General features: G+C 38.5%; 1 protein-coding gene across 9 annotated transcripts in view; it reads right to left on the bottom strand.

Annotated features, from left to right (window-relative positions):
• Window positions 1-25,074, bottom strand: part of rimbp2a (RIMS binding protein 2a) — a 78,986-nt gene that overhangs the window by 31,439 nt on the left and 22,473 nt on the right. For 5 of the 9 annotated variants that reach the window (XM_084386480.1, XM_084386485.1, XM_084386483.1 and 2 more), the window contains 6 exons: window positions 13,333-13,416; window positions 6,496-6,585; window positions 4,952-5,074; window positions 3,094-3,198; window positions 1,408-1,458; window positions 880-900 (listed from right to left, as the gene is read on the bottom strand). In XM_084386480.1, the coding sequence (XP_084242606.1) occupies window positions 880-900; window positions 1,408-1,458; window positions 3,094-3,198; window positions 4,952-5,074; window positions 6,496-6,585; window positions 13,333-13,416 (474 nt within the window). Of the gene's footprint in view, window positions 1-879; window positions 901-1,407; window positions 1,459-3,093; window positions 3,199-3,981; window positions 4,405-4,951; window positions 5,075-6,495; window positions 6,586-11,216; window positions 11,234-13,332; window positions 13,417-25,074 lie in introns of those variants that run through there. The other 4 variants (XM_084386482.1, XM_084386488.1, XM_084386484.1 and 1 more) reach the window with 4 other exon arrangements.

Raw genomic sequence — 25,074 nt, forward strand, 5'->3', positions numbered from 1 at the left:
CATAGTTTTACACCAACAACAAAAGACCTGATGCAACAGCCTGCCACAGCCACAGGAAAAGTTCATTTTGTTTGTTAAACTCTTAACTCTTCAACAGCAACAATTCATGGCCACACAGATGAGTGTAGCAGCGCAGATACTGCAATGATTTTAAAGGGACAGGTCACCCAAAAATGGAAATTCTGTCATTATTTACTCAGCCCTAATGTTGTTCTTACTGGAAGGTAATCGGTTAATAATAGTGACTTACATTTCAGTCAGTTCTTAACACAAAGCTATGACTATGGTCTTAGAAAACTGTGAATGTAGAGTATCCAATGCGTTTATAGTGCTTTTGTGTGCTATTTGCAGTAAATAGAAGGAGTAAATTCAAAATATATGGGTTTGGAAAGAGGAAAATTGTGACAAAAAAAATCAGTTTTCTTTATAAATTAATATTTTCAAGATTATAAGACAGTAGCCTATGTAAACCTATGTGGGGAAAAAGTATTTAATAGGCTACTCAATCAAAATAATAAACACAACTACAAGCCAAGTATACTTAGAATACTTAATTATACTTTTAAGTATATCTCGATCAAAAGATTGAGTACAAGTATAGGCCAAATATGCTTAGACTTTTCTGTCAGTATAAATCAAGAATACTTAAGTGCAATTTTAAGTATATTTCTAAGTACATAAAGTATATTTCTGAGAAGTATGTAAAAAGTAGATCAAATAATACTTTCTTAGTTTTAAGTTTTAGTTTGACTAATAGCACACTTTTTTTATTTTTCGTAAGGGGTGCCGTGGTCCATGTTGTTTGTATGTCTCTAATGAGAAAAAAACTGATATGGAAGGTTGCAAAAAAAATCTCTACATGAGTGAGAGTGTGTGTACCTGCATTTTGTCCATATGGCTCTGTTTAAACACAAAGGGAAAACAAATAAATATAAATCAGAATGACAGGGGTCAGAGATGAAAAATAACACAAAACTAAATAATATATAACATAATATTCAACTATGGAAAAAAAAGATGAATTAAATGTCTTGAGACAAAATTGCAGGGTATAAAACAATATTAAAGATGGGAAGAGGCAAAAATTATGAAGGTTATAAAAATTAGGAACCACTGGAAGGACGCCCCGTAGGGAACATACATAAGCTCTCCTCAGATTAAGCTGACAGTACGAGACAAGTAGAAGCTTCTCAGACCGACCCGACTGTCAGACATGGTGGTCTTTTATCAAACACAAGAGGGATCCAGACAGGCCGAACCTGTCCCTTCTAAACTTATCAGATAATTGGGGTAGACAGGTCCTCTTTGCACGAAAGGCAGACTCTGCTGACCATGCTATGAGTGTAAATTAGGCTTTCATAGAAGGATGCCAAAGGACAGAACGAAAGGAAGTAGATTAAATTTTACCTCTAGCAGATGCACCACTTCTTCACGCTCTTTCTCAGTTTCAGCTTGAACCTGAAAATAAGAGATAGCGCATTTAGTTTAGCAGTACAAATGCGATTCCATTCACTCAAAACCCGACAAACTCAAACCTCAGAAAGTAACTGCAACCTCAGTAGGACATTATAATCTCAGAGTGATTCTGAAAGATTTGCCAAGATTTCTTTGGCAAAGCTACTTCATCTAATTTCAGACAGATTTATTGATCCCAGAGGGGAAATTCAGTATCTGAAGGGCAAAAATGGGAGTCAGAGTTTACAGCAGTTACTCATAAGTGAGTAAAATTACAGTGAAAACTGTGTGTTTGTAGGCAAGCAGGAAATTGAGAGATACATAGACAAGCTATGATTGCCATGCAAGTTGTATCAGTAAGTCATTTGTGCATATATGTCTGTGTTGTGTTTGTTAGAGAGGTGAAAGCTCTGTTGAACCCCTCCCCAGGGATCTGCACTGATGCGGTGTCTGCTGTCGGCTCTAATTGCTTTGTTTGCCTGTCGCTGCTCCTTCCTGAAAGGCCGCAGACACAAAGGAAAGCAGCCATGATCGTATCATGTGATTGCACTGATTTTATCCAGCCCTACTAAGCCAGAATATCTACTGCTTCCACATCAGACTATTTTCTTATCCTTACGTCAACCTCTGCAGAAAGACTGGAAAGGAAGTACGGTATGTCATAATAAATAACTATTATAAAAGAATTGAACTGGTTCGACATAGTGATCTGTGCTGTGAAAAGCTTACAATTAAAACGTTTTTGGAATAAAACGTCTGACTCCTTTGTTTAGCTATGGCTAATTTTATAGCTAGATGTTTAAAGAATTTTTAACATAAATTGACAATTAAATATTCATTTTCACATTTCTCCATAAATTACAAAATCACAGCTTGGTTGGATATTATATATATATATATATATATATATATATATATATATATATATATATATATATATATATATATTTTCTGTTCACTAATATTTACCTTGATTTTTCTTTAGTACACTAACTTGTTAAACTTTATTAATAGAAAAATTGTTGGTTGGGTTGGAAATTGCTGCAATTGGTGAAAAACAATTGTATTGAACAAAATGTATAACATTTTCTATAAAACTATTAAGGAGCACAACTGATTCCAACACTGATATTAATAAAAAAAATGTAGCCATGTGACACTGATATCACTGAAGACTGGAGTAATGGCTGACAAATTCTGATTTGCCATCACAGGAATAAATTACATTTAAAAATAAATTAAAATAGAAAAGAGTCATTTTAAATTGTAACAATATTTCAAAATGTTCCTGTATTTTTTTGTCAAATAAATGCAGTCTTGCTCAACATGAGAGACTTCTTTCAAAAACAAATTTTACAGACCCCAAACTTTTTAACAATAGTGTACACAATTCAATTGTAAATAGTTTATTGTTAAAATAAAAAAATACAAAAATAACACTTTAATATTAAATGTTTATGTCTTGGATGGAAAACATTAAAAATCAATAAAAGGAATTTGAGAAGTTAAATAAATAAAAATCACCCCCTGGAACATATAAGTGGCCGTAGTTTAAGAAACACCCATACTGTGTGTGTGTGTGTGTGTGTGTGTGTGTGTGTGTGTACAGACCGGTTTGAGGACCACTGAGGTTCTTACCTTCTGCAGAAGACTGATCTCCTGCTGTCTGGAGTTGAGGAACACCAGGGCCTGCTCATGCTCTGCCTCCAGTTGCTGCCGCCGATCCGCAGCCTCTCGCATATGCTGAGAAATAGAAAACAGAAAGAGAAAAAAGGACATTGTGTTAGAATTAGGACGTGTTTGTAGAAACCCCTGCTCTCTTAAACATACATTGTAGAACAAAACAGTTAATCACTGTTCTGACCTGCTGTTTTCAGGCTCTGGACAAAGATCTGGGAACCAACATCATGAATAACCACACAGGCACTTTAACAGACACATTAAGCGCAATAGTGACAGTGAGTGATGACACCAACAGCCATTGACGGGAAGCGCTTGGTAAATACAACATGTTCTGTGAAAATGCAGAAAACCGAGAATAAAAACTGATTAATAAAAAAACAAAAAAACACAATGACTACTGTAATAGACCGCTTGGGTTCAAGTTTCTTTCTCCTTTATTTAAGATGAAGTTAAACCGGACAGGAAATGGACTGAAACATATCAGATGTGTTGTAAGGCTTAAAAACTTGAAGAAGCTTATAAGGTCTAAGATCCATCTTTTCTCTCACTGTCCATCTGTCCATCACTTCTCCATCCTCTTCAAGAGAATTAAAGCCTCTTTTCTTTGGTGACCTTGGTGGAAGTGTTTTAAGCACAACGCATACACACACCTTGCGCACTCGCATGCCTATTCAACTCGTTGCTTTGCATAATCATTAAATTATGAGTAGCTGAAGAGCTTCTGAGGACAGGAAACTACTCTTACATATTTAGAAAATGTTCAAATGAACATTTAATAAACTAGAAAGCATAAAAGCATGAATTACATGAGTCATATCAACATATGTTAAAGGGATAGTTTACCCAAAAATGAAAATTCTGTCATCACTGGCTCACACTCATGTCATTCCAAACCTGTACGACTTTCTTCTGCAAAAAAAAACAAACACAAAAGCAGATATTTTGAAGAATGACTGACCAAAAATAAAAAAAATGGAAAAAACACGAGGGTCAGTAAACGGTGACAGAATTATCCTTTTCGGGGGAGACTATCCTTAAGAGCTTAAGATTTAAAATAGATGGTTTGCCCAGTGGACAGTTCAAATGAAACATATCAGACGGAAATTCAAGAAGCTATTTTTTTCTTTAAAAGAAAATCTTTTATAACAGTCCTGCTGCTTTGCCTGGAATGATTATGCATTTCTGAGGAGCAAGAGAGAAATCTGAACATCAAAAGGAATTCTGACATTTTACAGAAAACAGTTTTCTACTCAACTCTACTTCTACTTTTTCTCATCTCACCTCATTTATCACATAGTCAATAATAAGAAAGGTAGGAGAGATAAATACATATTTATCCCTTTAAAGATGAGCAGTCGATTTCTTGTTATAAGAGCTTTTTTCCTTGCAAGATACATGACACAAGCAGTCAATAAGCCGACAAGTGCAGGAACACTTTTCATTGAACAATAAGTCAGCAACATGATGCCGGCAGAAACAAGTCCGATGTATGAAACATAATTATCCCGGCCGATATCGGTTTTTCCTTTAAAAGCAAGACCCTAACATTATGAAAGTTGATCGTAAACATTACCGATTGGTTTACTAGATATGATAAAAGCCGTCATGGGGGAAATTAAGGATTTTAATTATATGATAAGCATTCAGTTTACAGTATTTTGGTCAGTGCAAGCCAAGGCAATCTCTAAACTGTTCTAAAATGAGTAGTATTCTTAATATTAAAGATATTTAATAACATTTGCAAAATTAATTGTATCCTGGTTGGACTTGAATCGATAATCAATCCCTGGTCAATATGCAACAATGATCTTACCTTTAGGACTCGCTCAAGGTTCTCCAGTTTGTCTTGGAGCTGAGCCTTCTCCTGCCTGGCCAAGTCTCTCTCTTGACTCACACAACCAAAGGCCTTTCTGAGCTGATCATAGTCTGACTTTACCTACAGAGATAAAGAGTTGGGGAGAGATGAGGATACATGAACTGTCTAAAGCCCCAAAAGTCCAGCTAAACTTACAATAATGTCACTTAAACAATGAAAAGCAGAGTTAACAGAGGAACCTTGGCCAGACTTCAGCTGTTGGACATTTAATAATGGCCACAACAAAGGGAAGCAAAACGGCTGACTCTGCATCAATGCTTGGATGCATTTTACAATGGGCCGTGAGAGCACAGAATTAATCTTTTTGATAGATTATTTTAGTAGCTTTTTTCACTCTCATAAAAGGTGCAGTGATTCTTTGAGGCTTGAAACATAATGCTACGGCACTGTGGGCTAAATTATAAAAATGCAGGTGATTTGTATCTAAGGCAACAGTTCTAAAAATAAAGATTCAGTGCTCAGAAATGCGTTTGACTTTTACATTGACTCACGATGCTGGCAGAGCTCAGAGAAACAACCAATCACCTGATGAGTGCAGAAGAGGGTCAACTCAGGACACAGTCAAACAAGAACCCCATCCACCAATCAAAATTCACCACTCAATATATCATACACTTGTGGCTGGCACACGCCCATACTCTGTCTCATTTATTAGGACACATTTCATCCGGCTCAGAGTCTCAGAGAAATGGGGAGGTTGATTCACATCTCATATCGATCTTAGATCGGTATATGAGATTGCGCCTGGTGCTGAAGCGTGTGACAAACCGACCCGTCCCACTTGGGGTTATTTACCTACTCTCTTCTGCCTTGTTAGCACCGCTGAATGCTGGGAAATGAGTCTTTGATCATTGAGGGAATGGGAATGGGAGCGGACAACACTACCTGATTAAACAGAAGACATTTTATCTCAGACGCTTGTCTGGGGTTGTGACAGATGGCCCCTTTTTGTTGTTAGAGGAGAGGAACAGTCTGTGGATTATTCGGAGAGAGACTGCCAAACCATGGCCCGTCAGCTTGGCAAAAAGCACCGGTGAAATTGACACTATTAACACAATGAGTGCCATGGACTGCCACTCTCAGCGGTCCTGTGTTAGTACGATATCCACTCCTCAGCAGATTCACTACTCACATTGATACCCCTGTTCGGGTGTCACTGGATTTCCTTCACACTATGATAGAGTTTCAATCTTTCACTTTCTGATGATCTCCAATTTGCATGCGGACACGTTTGTCACATCATGGAGGCAGATTTCAAACCATAATAAATGCATACAGGCAAAACCCCATCCAGTTTCATTGAGATAAATCTGGTCAAAACAAAACAAGGCAGATATATTGACCAGACAGGGACACGATAAGATCAATACTTCCGATGAGATGCAGAGAAGAGCCCTTCGGGCACATGTTCTTAGAAGAGCCATGTAATGAGCAGCCATTGATCTGATGAGCTCGGCTGGCACGTGATGACCATCTCTTACCTTCTCGTACTGTGCAGCCTTCAGGATGTGACTAAGCAGCTCACGATTGAGCCGTTTTCTCTCCAACAAAGCATCCTGAAGCTCATTCTTCTGTCAAAAAGAAAAAAAGGAGTGAGCTCATTCTATACATAATATATGACCAAAATGTTATTTCACAATATGAGACATTTTATTTCACAATAACGATATATCATGATATTGTTATTTTGTTAAAAATAAGTACAAAGAAGGACAAGTACAATAGAACAAAGTAAATAAAGTTTTTCAGGCACAGTAGGTTTGTTTAACATGTAGGGTCCTATCATACACCCGGCGCAATGCGGTGCCAGGCACAATGCAAGTGTTTTCTGCTAGTTTCAGCCCGGCGCAGTTATAATTTTCACGTCCTGCGCCACGTTGTTTAAATAGCAAATGCATTTGCGCTCATCTGTTCACCCATGGGCGTGCTGGTCTGAAAACGAGGTGTGTTCAGGTGCATTGTTGGCTCGTTGCTATTATGAGGCAACTGAAATAGACTGCGCCATTGACCAAAAAAAACTTGGTCTAAAGTCAAAGGCGCAGTATTTTTTTTATATTTAAAGGGCACATTAGTAATATGCTCCTATAGGCGGGTGCACAACGCACGTACAGTCGTACACTCTGCTTAATACACACAAAGGGACATGCAACACAAACATAATATATATAAATTATAAAAGGATTACAATGCAAAAGATTATTATAGTGTACATAAAGATATGGTGGAATCTGGCTTGTCCCGTAGATGGTCTTCTTGCACGCTTTAACCTCGCACACGAGCAGATCCGTTTCCTCTCTGGAGAAGCGTTCAGTCTTTCTGCTTGAAAATTCCACCATGTAAATAGCGAATCCGCCATGGCACGAGCGCAACTGGCTTTTAAAGGGAATGGGAGATGAGACTCTGATTGGTTTATTGCACGTTACGGCCAAAACACACCCATTACCCATTAAGAGAATAGGGACAACCCTTTTAGACCATGCGCCGGGCGCGCTGACCATTTTTCCCGTCGTTAAACTAGCTAAGTGCACTTGCACCGTGCTTTAGACCATGTGCTTAGATCGTTAAAAAAGGGCCCGTAGTAAGAAATACTACAGATGTCAATCAAATGTAAAAATAAAACGCTGCATAGTTTTCAATGTATGAATTAAATATAACTTGATTCTTATTAAAGATACAAAAGTTATTCAATGAAGAGCAGTGAGTGATTTTCTTTTTGTCTTTTGTTGTTTGATTAGCATTAATGACACAGACAGCAGGTACTGTATACTAGGTTGCTGTCCCTTTAAGACATAATACACTGCTCCAAAATACTGACATATCTGGTTTTCACCCTACTGTTTACATTCACTTAAGATATAACCGACTGTGTTTATCTATCTATCTATCTATCTATCTATCTAAAAACTGACAGTACCAATGAGAAGTGAAACTGCAGAGAAATACAATTTTGGACCGAGACATCTGGCCATTTCATCCAAAAGAAAAGTTAGATCAATATAGAAATCCTTTCAGACAACAGGATGTCTATATGTGACTGCTTAGAGAACATACAAACACTGGGTGATGCTCTCAGTGATAAAACACAAATCTCTTTTGCCTGTAGGGACTGAAGATGGGTGCTCATTTTGCCACCCATAACTGACTGTGCTTAAAGAGCCACCCAAATCTCAAAACCTCTAACACGGCGTGTATGAAAAATTAATCAATACTTCATGGAGAATGGCACCATGCAGCAATTGCCACAGACCAGGATTCAATTTGTTGGTAGATTAACTTTTAAATTGAATTAAAGTAATTTATGCAGTTTTTGAAGTGTATAATTTCTTTTGCCACAAGCATCACAACATGAAACTGCAAAAATCTTAAGTGTTCTCAAACAGGTTTCCCAAACACTCCCACTCTCTGCGATTGGTCGGATAGTTAAACTGATAGCCATGCCCCAAACTCACAACACTGAGCCAAAATTTTATGTGGGCTGGTTCAAACAAACCTAAATATTTTGAAATCTACAGAGCACCTATTTACACTTTATGAGAGAATCAACCAACAGATAGCTTACTTATAGATGTCTCTATGTATTAAGCTAGGACAGCATTTGAAAATGTAAAACAATACGCACATTGGCTTTAAGCAATGTTTAGAAAAGGTAGAAAAAGGCAACAAACAATGAGAAAGAAAAGAGAAAGGCAAATCATCTCACATCTAAACAGGCAACTTGTATCTCATCACACTTTATCTATTCATAAATGCACAAGAAGAAGCTTGGAAAGTCATTTCAAACACACTAATTTGACTGTTTAACATAGCCATCCATCTCTTGACGTTTTCAAAGTGCCACACCCTGACTGAACTCTGTGAGCGTCTCTGACTCAGCATCCTGTCCCTTCCTAGCTGGCTCACATCTCAAAGTATATCAGGTGGCAGGTTTGCTCAACAGCAACTAGAGGAGCATTTGAACTTTCTTGTCAGAAGCCCTGTCTGTCAACCACAGTGTCACCCAGGACATGACAGCTACTGCACACGAGGGCAGCGCACACTCAACTGCTAGCAAACAGTGACCACTGCACACCTCCCATGAGATCACGTGTAGCATATCCGCATATACATTTGGGAACATTTCAGCCATCATGTTCTATTACCTCATATGAAAGGACAGTCCTTAACCTCTGCTCAAGGGACCTTTAAGAGACCACTGAACTGGCTGCACATTGAAACCTAGAGTTAAAAATGTGCAGTTATGTTCTCTGCGCAGTCACAGCTGATTAAACACAGCTTTAATGTAGCAAAGATTAGACTACCATGGGATTATCAACAGAAACTCTCACAGGGATGTAAGTGAAAGCAGCGGCACGTTTCATACCCAGGAATTCTGCTTTCGATTTCCATACGGATGGATCAAGCAGCAGAACGGCAAAAAAGAGGCGGTCTTGGGAAGAGAGAGAGCGAAAGCGTGCCACAAGAATGGACTAATTCAAGCAGACACGGCTGCCCGATCCCCACCCTCCGGTTTGGCCCCTGGTTTTGCAGCTGCTCAGAAAAGCTTTGCTCATCCTTCCAAAACATTCACTGAGATGAGGCTCTTTACATGGCCAACCACTGCAGCATTATAGATGTATATAGGGTGTGTGGGTGTTGTTATACAACCACAGACATACAGTATTAAAGGGTGGTTGATTATGATTTCACTTTTTTAACTTTAGTTGCTGTTTGAGCATAAACAACATTTGCAAAGTTACGACGCTCAAAGTTCAAAGCAAAGGGAGATCATTTCTTTTACGGAAATCACTTTTTAAGGACTACAACAAACGGCTGGTACACGAGCTTCCTCCCGGGTTAGTGACATCATGAACCCCAAAATTTACATAAATCCCGCCTCGCAACAAAGGGCTCTATATGGCTCTGCTCTTTGTGCCACACACAAAACGACGCGTTTTTACTCACCCTCAAAAAAGGACAATTTTAACATGCTATACAAAATTATCTGTGGGGTATTTTTAGCAAAAATGTCACATACACACTCTGGGGACATCTTGTAAAAGGGGACATTATACCACCCCTTTAACAGGAGAAACAGAGACTTTAGGGGGCAGGAAATATGTGGGTCATGAACTGAGATTATTTATTTGTCATGCTAGGTTAATTTTATTTGTTTATCAAACATCTAAAGCCCTATTCGCACTGGATTAGTATTATCTGGGGACCTCGTGTGATTTAGAAACTACCCACCCACATATGAATTTTGTGTGGCGCATTTGCACAGGATAAGCAAAGTCTGTGATTTTACACAAATTTACTGACTTATCTCCTGGATATGATGTCAATAGGCTATTGCTTGGGACATGTCTTGTCATTATAGGTCTAGCTGTATGATATACTGTACCATGAACAGAAAAATTTTCTTTACCGCATGCTGCTATACATACATGTCATCCATCTCCATCTAATCATTCTTTATGTTTTCCCTCTTCTGATGATTTTCAGCTTTCTCTTTCTGCAAATTACAGTTGTATGGTGTAGGTAAAGCGATATGACCCAGCGCCCAAAATACTATCAAAACACTCCAATACAGCCTCCATTCTTTGCGAAAGATAGATAAAAAGGCGCACAGGAAACAAAAACTTTGAAAAAATGATATACGATCCCGCCAAATCACAGAGATGCCGATTCGCACAGGACTAATGTTATCACAGGACCTCTGTGTTCGGCGAAATATGGTAGGTCATTTGCGGGGGAATTTTTACTTTACAAATTACAGACATGGCCGATATGCACGGGATTAAGATCACAGACAACCTCCGCAATTATTACAAATGACTAGAGGTTACCAGGTAATACTAATCCAGTGCGAATAGGGCTTAACAGTGCTCACATAGGGCAACATGCCTTGAATCCTTTAGACAAAGTCATGAGAAACCAAAATATACCATTTTTGTAGAAAGTGGCAAAAAAATATGTTGTTTATTATAGCATGTCAACTTTCCAAAAGTATTTAATGTCAACTTCCCAAAAGTATTTAATGTCAACTACCCAAATATCCATTGCTGTACCAGGGTACTGGCACTGGCTCACTATGCATTGACTCAATCTTACTAAAAGGAGTTTGTTCTGTGCACATTTCATTTAGCCAATACACATTCAATTCTTTAACATGCAGCTTATAGTGGCAGATCTGCCAATCTTAGGTGACATCTCCAGTCTGTACCTGTAACAAACAGAAATCTTAGCCTCTGATCCTGCTGTGAAAGCTCAGGCTTCTCTCCCGCTGAGAGCAGGTGGTTTCCATGACAGCTACAGGAGGTCGGGAGGGAGACCGCATCCTCCCTTAGCCTGTCAGAATGCTGTCACTGCACTGATGTATATACCACAATAAACAAATAAGGCAGTTTAGATACTTGGCATTCAATTATGGGAAAAATGCTCATTAGACAGATTTGATCCTATTAGACAGCTGTTTGTTATTCAGAGCGACCATCTCCGTGACCTCTTGACATGTCATCTCTACAAGTCGCAAAACACGCTTCTCATGAAGCATGCTAATTAACACCCCCAGCTCATAAAAATGATTAGAATGAATCAACTGTTGGACTAGCGCCGTGGTGCTACAGTACTTTGATAGCAGCACAAGGGTTTTGAGCAGCATTATCAAATTAACATAGCTGACATTGAAGGATAAAGATGTTTTTTTTCAGGGAATTTTAAAAGCACATTTGAGCGTTTGCCACCAAGCAGTATGTGGTTTAAGATCAAACATACTATTCCTGCGCTTTTCCATTAAACACCCAATGGATCTCCACTAAGGAGGTGGTGTGTGGTAGCTTCATTCATACAGCAGTTGCTGGGTAACTTATGTGCCCTTTACACATGTGAAACCAAATATTTAAAATCACTGGCTTTCCTCATGTAGTCCATGGCTATAACAGCTCAACCAGAAGTGTTTGAAAGGTTTCTGTGTCAAAATCCTTTATGAGGGAATATAAATAATTAATTTTTTAAATCATTATGCAAACCTTGCAGGATACGGACAAATCTATTCAAATGATTCATTTGAATCAATTCCAAATTTACTGTAAAACGACTAAAGTACTATGACACATCAAGGTTATGCTTTGAATCTGAATATTGGGGGTGTATTAATCCACCAACAATAATTCCTCAATGTCAGTAATAATACAATTATTTAAAAAAATATAAAATAATAATAATAATAATAATAATCTAAATAAAATACTTTTTGAATATTTAGCAGGAACATTTTCAAATAAAATCAAAAGTAAAATCAAAAATAAAATTAAATAAAATTAAATATAAATTAAATAAAATAAAATTTTCCTTAAAGGTGGGGTAAGCGATATTTGAAAAACGCTGTTTGAAAGTTGGTCGGACCGACACAACTAGACACAATAACCAACGTGTAGCCAATCAGCATTAGGGGGCATATGATGGTGGATGAGAGAGTACGAGCAAGAGGGAGATTTGAAAAAAGACTGTAGAAAGAGAGATGGCTGAGAGACATTACAAAAGAGAAAAGCTCATAAGAAAGCTTTCCAGCGCTGGAGAGAGCTAAGCGAGAAGGCCTGAAAAGAGATGCAAAGGTTGCTTTGATTTCGCTCCCTACGTGACTAACATTGGTTTGTGTCATTGTTTGTCTGGAGCTGCTGTGCTGTTGGCAACTAACAACAAACTCTTGTTTGTATTTACTCTTGTGTATGTATGTAAATTTTTTGTGCTTCCTTGTCGTTCATTCATCATCTTCACTTTATTTTTCGTGAAGCATTATTTTTTGTTGCGCTTTTGCTGCGATAAATAGACATCCACTCTTGCATTGCGTGTGTAATGGAGGCCAGCTAGTGAGAGCTGTGGAGGCTGATGACTGCTAGACAATGCAGTGTTACCAGCGATCAGGGTCCAAGACCGACTTGGAGCAGGGCGGTTAGGATTGAGAGTGAGCTTTGGAGGTGAAGCAATGAAAAGAGGGGTGTGTTTGTTTGGGTTTATTTCAAATATCAAAAATGTTCAGCAACGACGAAATAACATACTGCACCTTTAGTTGAAGATTGGTGGGTTCAAAAAACCTGTCTGAAACAAGTTTGAAAAAGAGAAAAGAGACTAGCAAAGGCAAAGGTGCTCTTGAGCAACAGGATTGGGTGTGCTTTGTTGAAAGCATTAAAAGCTTTAGCTTTCATTACAGAAAAAAAATACCCAAGAAAACAGCTGAAACAATCTTTAAAGTGTACAGATCAGTGTCAGTTGTGGCTTATGGTTATGGAGTGCAACAGGTGCATTACATTATGCACTGCGTAGCTTGTGCCGGTACTCACCAAAGTCTTACATGCTAATGCCTTGTTCTTCACTTCTCTCTCAAGGATCTGACACCTTTTCCTCCGATCGTTGACCTCTAACTCCTAAAAGGATAAAGAACAAGAACAAGGGGATGTGACCAATAATAACCGATTTAATTGAAAGGATTTAAATACATATTTTATGACAGAACATAAGGAAGATGATCAGAGTATTGTCGTTTAACAAAAATGAATGCATTGAAGCAGCTTCCAGATACTATAAAGGGCCTTAAAGGGATAAAAAAAAATTAAAATTCTGTCATAATTTGCTCACCCTCATGTTGTTCCAAACCTGTATGAGTTTCTTTCTTCTGTTGAACACAAAAGAAGATATTTTGAAAAATGTTGGTGACCAGACAGACCAGACCAGACTTCTATGGAAGTCAATGGCTACCGTCAACTGTCTGTTCTTTACCGACATTCTTTAAAATATCTTCTTTTGTGTTCAACAGAAGAAAGAAACTCATACAGGTTTGGAACAACATAAGGGTGAGTAAATGATGGCAGAATTTTCATTTTTGGGTGAACTAACCCTTTAATCAGGGAAGATGCCATATTTACTCTGGTACAAATGAAAAAATAAGAACAGATGCACCATATATACATCAGATGTTGTACAATTAATGCTTTAAGTCATGTCTAATTGTTTACAATAAAAAAGCTTGGGAAACCCATTTGAAAACATTCATTAATATGCAAGTGATGCAAAAATGACTCACAATTCAGCTGTGTGTAACTTATAATGCTTATTTAAAGAGTTCCTGAACATCTAGGAATGGTCTGAAACATTTAAGACAATATTAGATGAGCTCTCCTGATGCTCAGCAGATTCATGATAAGAGAATCATGAGCTAATCCCAGTAACTTCATTCGAGGGCAGTAATACTTTAAGAACACTAGAATACTAGTAAGATAGGGCATGTTCCAGAAAGAAAGGTCTGGATGTGTGTGAGAGTGTTCGACGCCTAACGATGGGTGTTTTAAAGCAGTCATGCGTAGCATTAGGGCTCTTGAGACTGGGGCAGAGAACGAACAGCTGGGAGCTCAAACCTAGTGGTGTGGAAGTAACAACCGTTTCATCTGTGTCAACATGTTACACAGCTGAGCTTTGCTAAACTGAGGGCTTTTTCACCCAAACCAACTTTGTTATAACAAGACAATGCCTCCCATTAAATGAGATGAACGAAAAAATGCTGATCATTTATCTTGAGCTATTAACACTGAATGGTAAATCCTCCCGCTGCTCGAATGGCAAAATGACAGCATCACCTCTGGTAAGTCGGAGAGAGCAGTCAAAGTGCTACGCATTGCGTGCTCGTGTGCGTTTTACAGTGGGGGAGGGGACTCTGTAGTTGCTATAGAAACCTACTCATCCAGGTAGCAAGTTAACCGTGAGAACGAGCAGCCTATTTGGCATTCATTCACAATTCGCTGTTAAACGAAACTCACAGGGTACAGCAAACTCCCTTCACTTACGAAAATAGTCCAAGACTGTGCAAATACAAAATGGATAATGTGTAACAGGAAACCCTGAAAGGAATCACCATGACATGGTACATCTCACCAGGGAGGAAGTGCATCTCTATGGGAAGGAAATCTCGGGTTTCACCTTTCCATCTGCCCTATCATTAAAAGATACCATTATGCCTCCATTACCCACATCAGTGGCTTTATCAATTTGTATATGTCTGTCTTATATGTTTAAATGGAAATTTTGTAGTCGACTAGTCTAAGAAGACTAGTGAAAAATCGATCTGTATAAGCGATACAATTGAAATAGCCTACTTAATCTATTAATCAAACAAATCAAATCCCATATTGAATGCTGCTAAAAAATAAAAATCATAATCAATCATATACAAAGCGCTAGCCTTGCATTATGATCACTGTACTTAAGCGTTCACTTAATCAACATTAGCCAACAGACATACAGTATATACAGTTTAATTCAAAATGTTTCCCCTTGAAACCAGTATCAAATTTCATACCGGTATTGTCCCTCATTGCTGGTAGTATAACAAACCTATATGCAAGCTTAATTGTTGACATAAAACAATGAAAATTTGACATATTCTGCACAAAACCTTTTTAGTTTTCTTCCAAGTCAAAATACTCTTTAACCTTGCTCATCTTCCCAGTGGATTATTTACCTTTAGCCCGCTGCAAGCGACAGAGAAAACTAAAGCAACAAATTCTGAGGTAAAATACATTTTGTTTTCCGCTCCAGATATACACTTAAAACGCAACATTAACATGATGGTAATTTGAATATAGCCTTTGTAAAAAATATAAAGCAAAACATAAATGTGCAACAACAACAAAAAAAAGTTGATTAGAAGTAGCAGTATCGTTTAGTCGACTACTTGACTAGAAGGTTAAAGGTAACGAAACATCAATCTCAGAGAGCTCAGTGTCAAATGCCACAGAAAGACTTAATTGTTGCATTCTAATCTTTCTCATGACACTTTCTTCATGATCACTATTGTGATACTAATGAACCCCAGAGATATATACATGAGGTGTGATAATGATGCCACAGTGCTCAGGATGTCAACATGGAGATTGATTTATTCTTGGCTCAGCATCCTGCTGTCCCGAGACTCTTCGTACCAAGAAGCCTCTGAATTGGTTATCAGTGAATCTGTGTTTTTAGCTTGCTAAGGCTTTGAACAAACCTTTAAAGGGATAGTTCATGCTATTTTGAGAAGAAAAAAAAATTGTCCATTCGATAAAAGTAAGTCAGTTGGGTTCAATGTTGTTTTGGACCCCATTGACTTTCACTGTATGGACAAAAACAGTTCTTCAAAATATCTAATGATAAACACATTACAGATGTATGATCTGTAGTTGAATATAACATGTAAATATCTTGAGCTTGTGTTAACCACAGATCTTATTTCAGGCATTTACAAAACAACCCATTCTAAAAAAACACTGACTTCAGAACGATGGAATCAGAACTTTCATGTATTATTATTTCTCTTAAAGACCCCCTGTGGTGAAAATCAAGATTTTAAACATGGTTTATTTGTCTATGTGGTGTTTTTATTATGCTTTAAGACAAATCATGCACAAATTCATCAGTCAGCACCATTGCTGAGTATTTTCTCCTTGCAGTATCTCAAAAACTCCCTACCTCCCTAATTCCTACCATCACAAAAATGTAACCAATCCTGTCAACGTGCTATCCTTATTTCTAGGGATGCTGATTTTTAGAAGGCAGCTGTCTGACTCTGCAAACGGGAACATGGTTTGTGTAACATTAGCAACACATTATTAGCGGTTTGGGTTTGATAATGTAGTCAAGCCAAAGGTTTGCAATCTCACAAAGATCCATAATAATCAATAAAGTTGTCTACACTGCACAATGAATCTCTTAATTACATTGTGTCTACACTTTGTTAATGAGAGGTTTCGCAAGTGTGCAGTGCAGTTCAGCGCTGAACTGAAATGAATTGACTAAACTGATTGGCCACTGAGCTCAAGAGATCAACAAATATGTCTGCTATTGGCTACATTGCTCACCGCTGCAATATTATGTTGCAAATGGAAACATTTGACATTATCCAGAGCGCAAACACATATACGCACTGGAGCGTTTACCAAGCCTGTTTCGTAAATATGATATTACAGTATCAACTGAGGGTGCTCTTGCTTTTGTTTGAGGGTGTTCAGCACGCTCATGCACCCCCGTAGAACCGGACCTGCCTGTATAATTCTCTCTTTCTCTTCTTCTTTTAAATCAATTTCTTGTTTAAAATGAACAGCTGAAATAAACCAATATTTCCACTTGCCATTGTGTAGCGTTTACTACCGTTGGCCGAGTGGATCATATAGTCTGAGCTGCTGTGAGTGAGTGGAGGCGGGGACTATTTTGCATATTCATGTATCTGCATCAAATGAAGCAATTACATTCAAGCTACTTTAAGGCATGAAGGAATTATTTTCACAAGAAAAAACATTTAAATATGGCATTGTGATTATCAAAGATTAGTTTTAACGGATACAATTATTGACTGCAGGGGGACTTTAACATTTATGTGTATTCTCACTAGAAATGGAGCACTTTGAATCATTATGATGGCAAGATAGCTTGTTAACTGAGTATTAGAGTACTGTCATTTAAGCCTGTCTCCCCACTATCCTAAAAAAGAAACAGTGATGAATCTGGCTCCGACTCCAGGCATAGAGAACATCCTGACTGACTTTGAATTTACAGTAGCTTAATGTCTTAGGAAGATCTTTTTTTGCATGATAACTCTTGCAAATGTCCTGAAGTAAAGAGCCACTTAATTAAGTCAAAGACAGAGGACTTTACATTTCCAAAGGGAATATACAATGCAATACTAATGACGTACATTTAGAAAGACAATTATGGCTCTTGCTCTAAGTATGCATGTAATAATATCCACTTTAAAAGGTATACCAGCATACGTAGACACGCTTAACTGAGATAATGTGCTGCCTGACATATTCTTGCAAACAGCAAATAATGTATTCATTCACATGACTGTCTGAGTGGATTGAAGGACCATGCCTGTAAGAGGACCAGAAGGAGAACACAGGGCGTGGGATATTTTTAAATAAGTCAATAACTATTGAACAGCAAGTGTCACTCAGCTAAGGCGCGGGATTTGCTGTAACCATGACAACCGGCAAGATGCAGGGAGGCCACTGGCTGCCTAAAAAGTCTGACCCAGGACAACTTAAAGAAAGAAAAAAACACAGACCACAGTTTAGAAAATCTCCGACCTGCTGCCTGAATTCATGGAAATGCAGAAAAGTAATTGAATGCATCTAGATGTGCACATTCAAGACAAGAACAGGTGGCTTTTTAATACATACGTGCAGCCCATATCTGATAACATGCTTCAGAAGAATCAAAACTTGCGTTCTTGCATCATCCTTCATCATGCTTCTAAAAGCATGAAAATACATGATGCATGAACTGGGGTAATACCCAGCTATGAGCATGTATACAGAGAGAGAGAGAGAGCGAGTGAGAGAGAGAGGATTTACTATGCTGCACAGCTCCTCATGCAGAAACACACACTGGAATCCCCACAGCCAAGCTGCAGGCAGAGGAAGGAAAGTGAGAGAAACAGAGAATTGCAGCAAGAGGAGAAATGAGAAGAGGAAATATTTACCGTCTCAGTTCCCAGTTCCAAAGGCTCTAAACCTACTCAGAAAATATTATTTCCTTTCCCTACTGCACTCTTCCTCTCCTCCTCCGTCTTGATTCCTCTGGGCGTGCAAATGACAGACAGCGGTAACGGCAGCTCTCTCTCTTTCTCAATCTCCTTCTCTCTTTACAAGGCCTGCTGCATGCTGCAGAAGCAGAGGTACAGTGCTCCCCCACCATACGCTACGGTCCTCCCTGAGTGACTGATGCTGAGTGCGGGTGGAGGAGAGAGGAAGTGGGAGGGGGAATGATGGAAATAGGCTGTTGAGTGGGCGGCAACTCCTAAAACCATTAATCCCTCCCCACCGGTACCAAACCTCCATGCAGAACTGAAGCGGACACAGGAAGGTGGAGCTAATTAGGAAAAATCTTTAACATGAACCTCACAACACCATCAGTAGGGCTCGACACCACACAATATATAAATATTGTAGGTAATAACCTCTTTCCTTTGCCGTCTGCTGTAATCTGCACTGCTTTAAGGGAGTCCCACATCTGAGAAACCCTGCAGTCAGACTGATACCTCTGCTTGCGAACATGACTAGGTAAAATGAGGCAGAATGTGGCTTCCGGCTCACTCTAAGAGTGAGGTTTATACACCACATAGAAATAGGAGTGTAATGGATATGAAGCATTATACCACAAAGCTTTTAAAGCGCCGATGAAATTGTGGGATTCTACATGTATGGGGGTGGCCTATATAGATTTCCAGTTAAAGGGAATGCATATACATTACAGAAATAGTGAAAACAAGCACCTTAAATAATGCAAAGATGTAGAGATACAAGGATACTGTCAGAGTGAGCATAAAGTAAATCAACAAGAATAATGCATCTGTCAGCAAATGGTTAAAAAATATATGAAAATAAGGGTTTAAGTGCAGTTATTTTTTAATCTATATTAAAATATTGAAGAATGGACAAAGAATGGAAAAATAAGGGGCTGTTTACACGACACCGTCAACTAAAAACAGGCTTCAGAGTGCAAGTTTTTGAAAACGGTCTCTATGTAAACAACAAAAACGCGAATCTCTGAAGATGATGACGTCATGCACATGCGTATAACATGATCAGTCTATAGTGTTTCTTCGCCATCTATGACCTGGCAGCAGAATACAGCGTTTTTAGTTGTTTTCACGGATCCGTGTGAATGGGGATCGTTTTGACAATGGTGTCATCAGTACGCGGAAAATTAAAAGGAAAAATGTCTCTGTTTTAAGCATATCGTTGTCGTGTAAACGTACTCTAAGGATACAAACTCAGTGCTGTATACACATGGGTGAACTAAAGCAGGAAACAAGATAACAAGCAACTTAACTACAGACAGGTGAAGAACATAGTCGGTAACTAAGCAACTAATAATGAGCGGAAACAGAACAGAACCAGAACACAAGCAAAAACCCACCCAAAACAACTTGTAACAGCATGACGCAAAATGAACAGTGAAAATAGACTTTAATAAACACAAAGAGCTATAACACTACACATAAACCAAAAACCATGGTTACTCACTGCCCTGCAGAGTTTAGCTCCAAGTTCCTAATCAAAGACATCTGAACAAGCTAATCGAGGTCTACGGAGTTACAGGTAGGTGAGTTTGATCAGGGTTTGAGCTGAACACCGCAGGGCAGTGGCCCTCCAGGGCCGGATTTGAGGAACCCTGCCATAAACGTTAACGCAGTACACAGAACTGAGAAAACTGAAGGCTTAAATGCACAGAGGGAATGTCATTAACAGAACAAGGAACAGGTTAGTCACTAATCAGAAACCATGACAACTAATCATTAAGTAGAACACAGGCAAAACAGAGACAAAGAAAACCATGACAAGAAATTAAACAGAATGAGAAAATTTAACCAAAGACATGACTGTGACAGATACAAATCTGGAGCTCTTGTATAAGATGCAGCAAGTGACAAAATGACATCTGCTCTTTGTCCCTAATGTGAATGAAAAAAAGGAAACAGCTAAATAATACCCACACATTTTTTTTTTTATGTAAATAATTAAAAAAACAGCTTCATGGCTGGTCTGAAAAATGTATAGTCTTTGTAAAATGATCCCAATTCACTTGCTATTGGCAGGTAAGGAAAAAAAGGTATTTACTGCATTGGGTCTGGGACGGTCCAATTTCAGTGGTCACTGTCCATGTTGATATATATATATATATATATGTAATAGTTTCTAGAAGTCAACTACTATCTTTAATCTTTCTTAAGAAGAAAAGAAGCAGATATTTCATAGCATGGAAAAGTGAACAGTATAGGAGTCACTCTCCAGAGAGGTCTGGAAGATTTGGGAAAGTTAAAGTTACTATTTACATTTACTTTTATATTCTTGATAGATGCTTCCTTACAAAGAAGTGAATACTAGAAGTGAATAATAATTTTAGACAGATGGAATAGATAAAATACCCATTCACGTTTGATGTGAATATGAATGTAGCAAAGATCTGACTTATTTTAAACCCCCTTGACTGTAAATGTCTTTTTGGGATGCTTCAATTATATACTGCAGACAGACAGCAGAAGGGAAAGAGAAGGGATATTCGCTCCAGAAACTAAACAGACTATCTTCCCTGAAGGTGTTGTGTTGTTTTTACGCTCACTTGTTATGCCTCACAGTCACAGAGGCACGACTAAAAATATGAATTTACAAGCAGCAGGAAATAAATATTAATCCCAGGTTTTAGTTTACGGGCAGTGATTCATTTTGTTTTGGCAACTGGCATGCAGAAATCAATTGTGAAAATTGCTTTAAGAGAACCGAGGTCACAATATTGTTCCCCATGGCCAATCATGCTCATAATATATGACTTCCACATAATGCAGTGGGTTTTAGGAAATTAGGCATGTGATTAACAAAACTGTAATTTTTAGGTTTTAAATCAAGCGTAGCGTCAGTTCTGGCATGTCACGACTCTCAGCTGATCCTCGTCTACCTACAGGAATATGACGTCTATCCTTCAGTATTATCAGCAGCTATGGCGTTTCTCAGGAGCAAATTACCCTCCTCCATCCCCAGCTCCTCCTCTCGTCAGTCAGGATTTGGCATTCTGATTCCCCTTGAATCAGAATAAATTCTCAAATCATGTTGTACTTTAAAAATCTTGAATTAATGATATCTGCAATACATTCATGTTGGTTCTGTTCTGTTCTGTTTACCCTAAGGGGGGTATTGCTGCTCTCCCTGCTCTTATCCATGCTAGGCTGCATGGATGCGGATGGGAGTTCTTGCCCAGAACAGAACCATACCGCCAATCCAAACTGTATGCTAATTGTCAATCGTATTCGACGATAGTGGTCCTGACAGAAATGCTGCTCATTTAAACACATTTATAATATTTAAAGGGGTCATGACATTTATTTTATTATGTTCCTTGAGGTTCACTTATAATGTTAATAAAGCCTTTTGCACACACACACACAAAAAAAAAAACAGTAAACAGTATCAACACTCCCTCAATATTGCATGTGAGTAAGTGTAACATTATCCCTATAAAACCGTAATTTACTGACAAAGCATTATGAAAATCGTTTACTTACGGTTTGCAATGTAGCTGCTGTCATATCCAATAGACATTATTCAAAGCAGTGCCATCTTTGATTTTTAACGGGAATGAAAGCGAGGCTGTGAGGGATAGATGTTTTTGGATTGTTCTGCTGACAAAACACTGCAACAATATCTCTCCAAGAAATTTCAGTAGACAATGTAAAATTATAAGTGATCTAAGAGCTTTATATAGCTTTTTACAGCGGATGCCATTGAAAACACGGTAAGTCTTTTCCTCGCAGCCTCACTGTCATACCTGTCACGGTGCTGCTATAAATAAGGTCTATACAGCTGACTGTTTCATCTCTCAACGAAAAGTTTCTTTACTCTCTATTTCACTGCACCTCGTTTACAAAACAACCTGCAGTCATATTCTCAGAACAAACATATAATCCTCCGACGCGATCCATGATGCCATTAAATTAAAGCATCCACTTGTTCTTGACGCTGGTATCGTTCTGAAGTCTCTACAGAAATGAGCGAATGAGCGGTTTAAACAGGAAGCGTAAAGTGAACGCTCCTTTATGCTTCCATTTACTCTTCCATTTGTCCTCGTCGACAGACTCAAGCACATAGAGAGTACATCAGAAAGTGAATGTGCTTCTACTGTATCCAGTGTAGACAGCGTCAGTGATTATAATGGGTTTTATTTGCTTTTGACGCGACATAACGCTTGCATCTGGTGTAGGCAAGTGTTAGCCGTCAAGCAACTTAACGCCAGTGGGCAGGGTCTATAGTGTGATGATGTAAAATTATTTGTCAATGTCTTGTTCTGGAGGCAATGTATTTGCCCATGTGACGTCACAAATCCCACAATATCAAAATTAGACGTTTTTGGAGCTTGATTAAATAGATGCTTTGTTTACAATGAGGAGGATGCTTTAGCTAAGCTATGAAACTTGCAGGATGTTTTAATGGTACAAAGACATCTTATATGTCAAAAGAACAAGGCAAATTTGATTTCTCATGTCATGACCTCTTTAAAATCTAACTAAAGATATTGGTACCATATCAGTTACTAGAGATGTTTTAATTGATCAGTATCTATTTATATTGGATATTTAATTGTACATGGCCATTACCCTAGCCTGGCAAGCCAGACCTTCATCAAGATGTTAGGCCTGGCAACTCACCATTGGCACGGCTCAATCCGAGGGGCGGGAAAAACGGTTGTCTTTCAAATTCCCACTGCACGCAATAGGATAGCGCTACAACCAACCAGAGCGTTTTCCCACCAGCAGAGCTAGTTGATAGATTAAACTTTTGCCGCATCTGGTCGGCAAAACTACGAACACATCTTCCTTTTTTAAGAATGACTTAAGTGCCGTTCTTTGTTCTTTTCTCAAAGAAAAGCTTAACTCCAAGTCCTCCAGATTCGAAAGACTGCTGTTTCGCAGCAGCCGCCATTCTTTGTTTTCAAGTAGCAGGGAATTCACGCAGAACCGTCACAACTCTGCCATCAATATGTTAAGCCCGCCCACCGACTCTATACACGATTTGATTGGCCTGACTAGAGTTTGGTTTTTCCAGCTCGAAAGTCAACGGAGAGTTGCTAGACTACCCTGGCTGCAGAATAAATCTAGGCTACCATTACCCCTATTTTTACATAAATATTATCTTTGCAGTCATCTTAAACTCTCACTAGTCATCTAAGTTAATATTTAAAAACATTAATAATTCAATAAAACTGTTAAATGTAATACTTCGCGAATCTCAAAATGAATATACATTTTTCACATTGTACAATATAATGATGTAATGCCTAAATTCACAAACAATTGATTTTAGTTTAAGTTTTATTTATCATTTGTTAATAATAATTGTCAACACATCTGTATCAGCCAGAATTTAATTTTCGGTGCACCTCAAAATCTAACTTGAAGTACAGTATTTTTTATTTCAGACACTACTCAAACAAATATCAGCCTACATTCTGAAACGTTCATTCCTAAGTTTATTGGTGTTCACGTTTCAACACACAATTGGTATTAACGACAAGCATTGAGTAGGCACTTATACAGCAGGAGCTGATGCTTCCTGCCCTGGTCTAACTTCTGAGACAGGGATCTGGAATGGAGTGGACCTCCTGCTCCAAATGACTCCAGCGGTCGATGCAATGGAGAGGAAAATACAGTTAAGCAAGCAGCATGGCCCTGCTAAAAGATCACTTTCTGAGTCTAATTCTATTAGGGTACATGGCAATGGCAACCCAAGTCAAGGCCCAACCCTTCTGATTTAACTCTCTGGCAACATCCTTACAGAAAAACACTGCATACTCCTTTCACTCATCTGAATTCTCTTCTGAAATATACTATGGCTCAGCTAATTAAGTAGAAGCGTCTCTCTCTGGACCGCTATTACTCTGTATTAATTATCTGCTTTTGTCATTATACTCATGAATGTTATTATCATGAAACCAATTACACTACAGCCAGGCTTTTCCACGGCCTGCCTTTCTTCGCAGGACAGGCATTGCCATAGAGATAGGGTGGGCAGTTCCTAAGCGTGAGACTTCCTCTACTAGAGACAGAAGGTCATTCCTCACCACAGGTTCACTCTACTCGCTGTCCGTCAGAGATGGTCGCCTGGCAACCAGCCACAGGACTCGCACTGCAACGACTGTCACGGCATATTTGTCTGGTTCACCACTATCACAACTGAAGCTAATAAATGAAGAGGTGTGATCATTTAGAAACTGAACCAATGCCAGCCTTGGCAGACTTGACGTTCCCTTCTCTCCTTGAGATTCTCTGTTTCAGTTAAAGGACCTGAGGCAGGTTTGCAATAAAAAAGCACAGAAAATCAGATTTTTTTTTTTTAAGTTTACTTCAAAAGATTATTTAAATGAACAAACTCTCAAAGCAAAACACAAACCCACTATATTGGAAAACATGTAATATTACAAGTGTGTCAGGTATATGCTTTGGTTTGTTTTAGGGGCCGTTTACATGACACCGTTTTCAACTAAAAACAGAACACTTTTTATGC

Source organism: Rutilus rutilus (genome assembly GCF_951802725.1).
Source record: "Rutilus rutilus genome assembly, chromosome: 18".
Classification (NCBI taxonomy): domain Eukaryota; kingdom Metazoa; phylum Chordata; class Actinopteri; order Cypriniformes; family Leuciscidae; genus Rutilus; species Rutilus rutilus.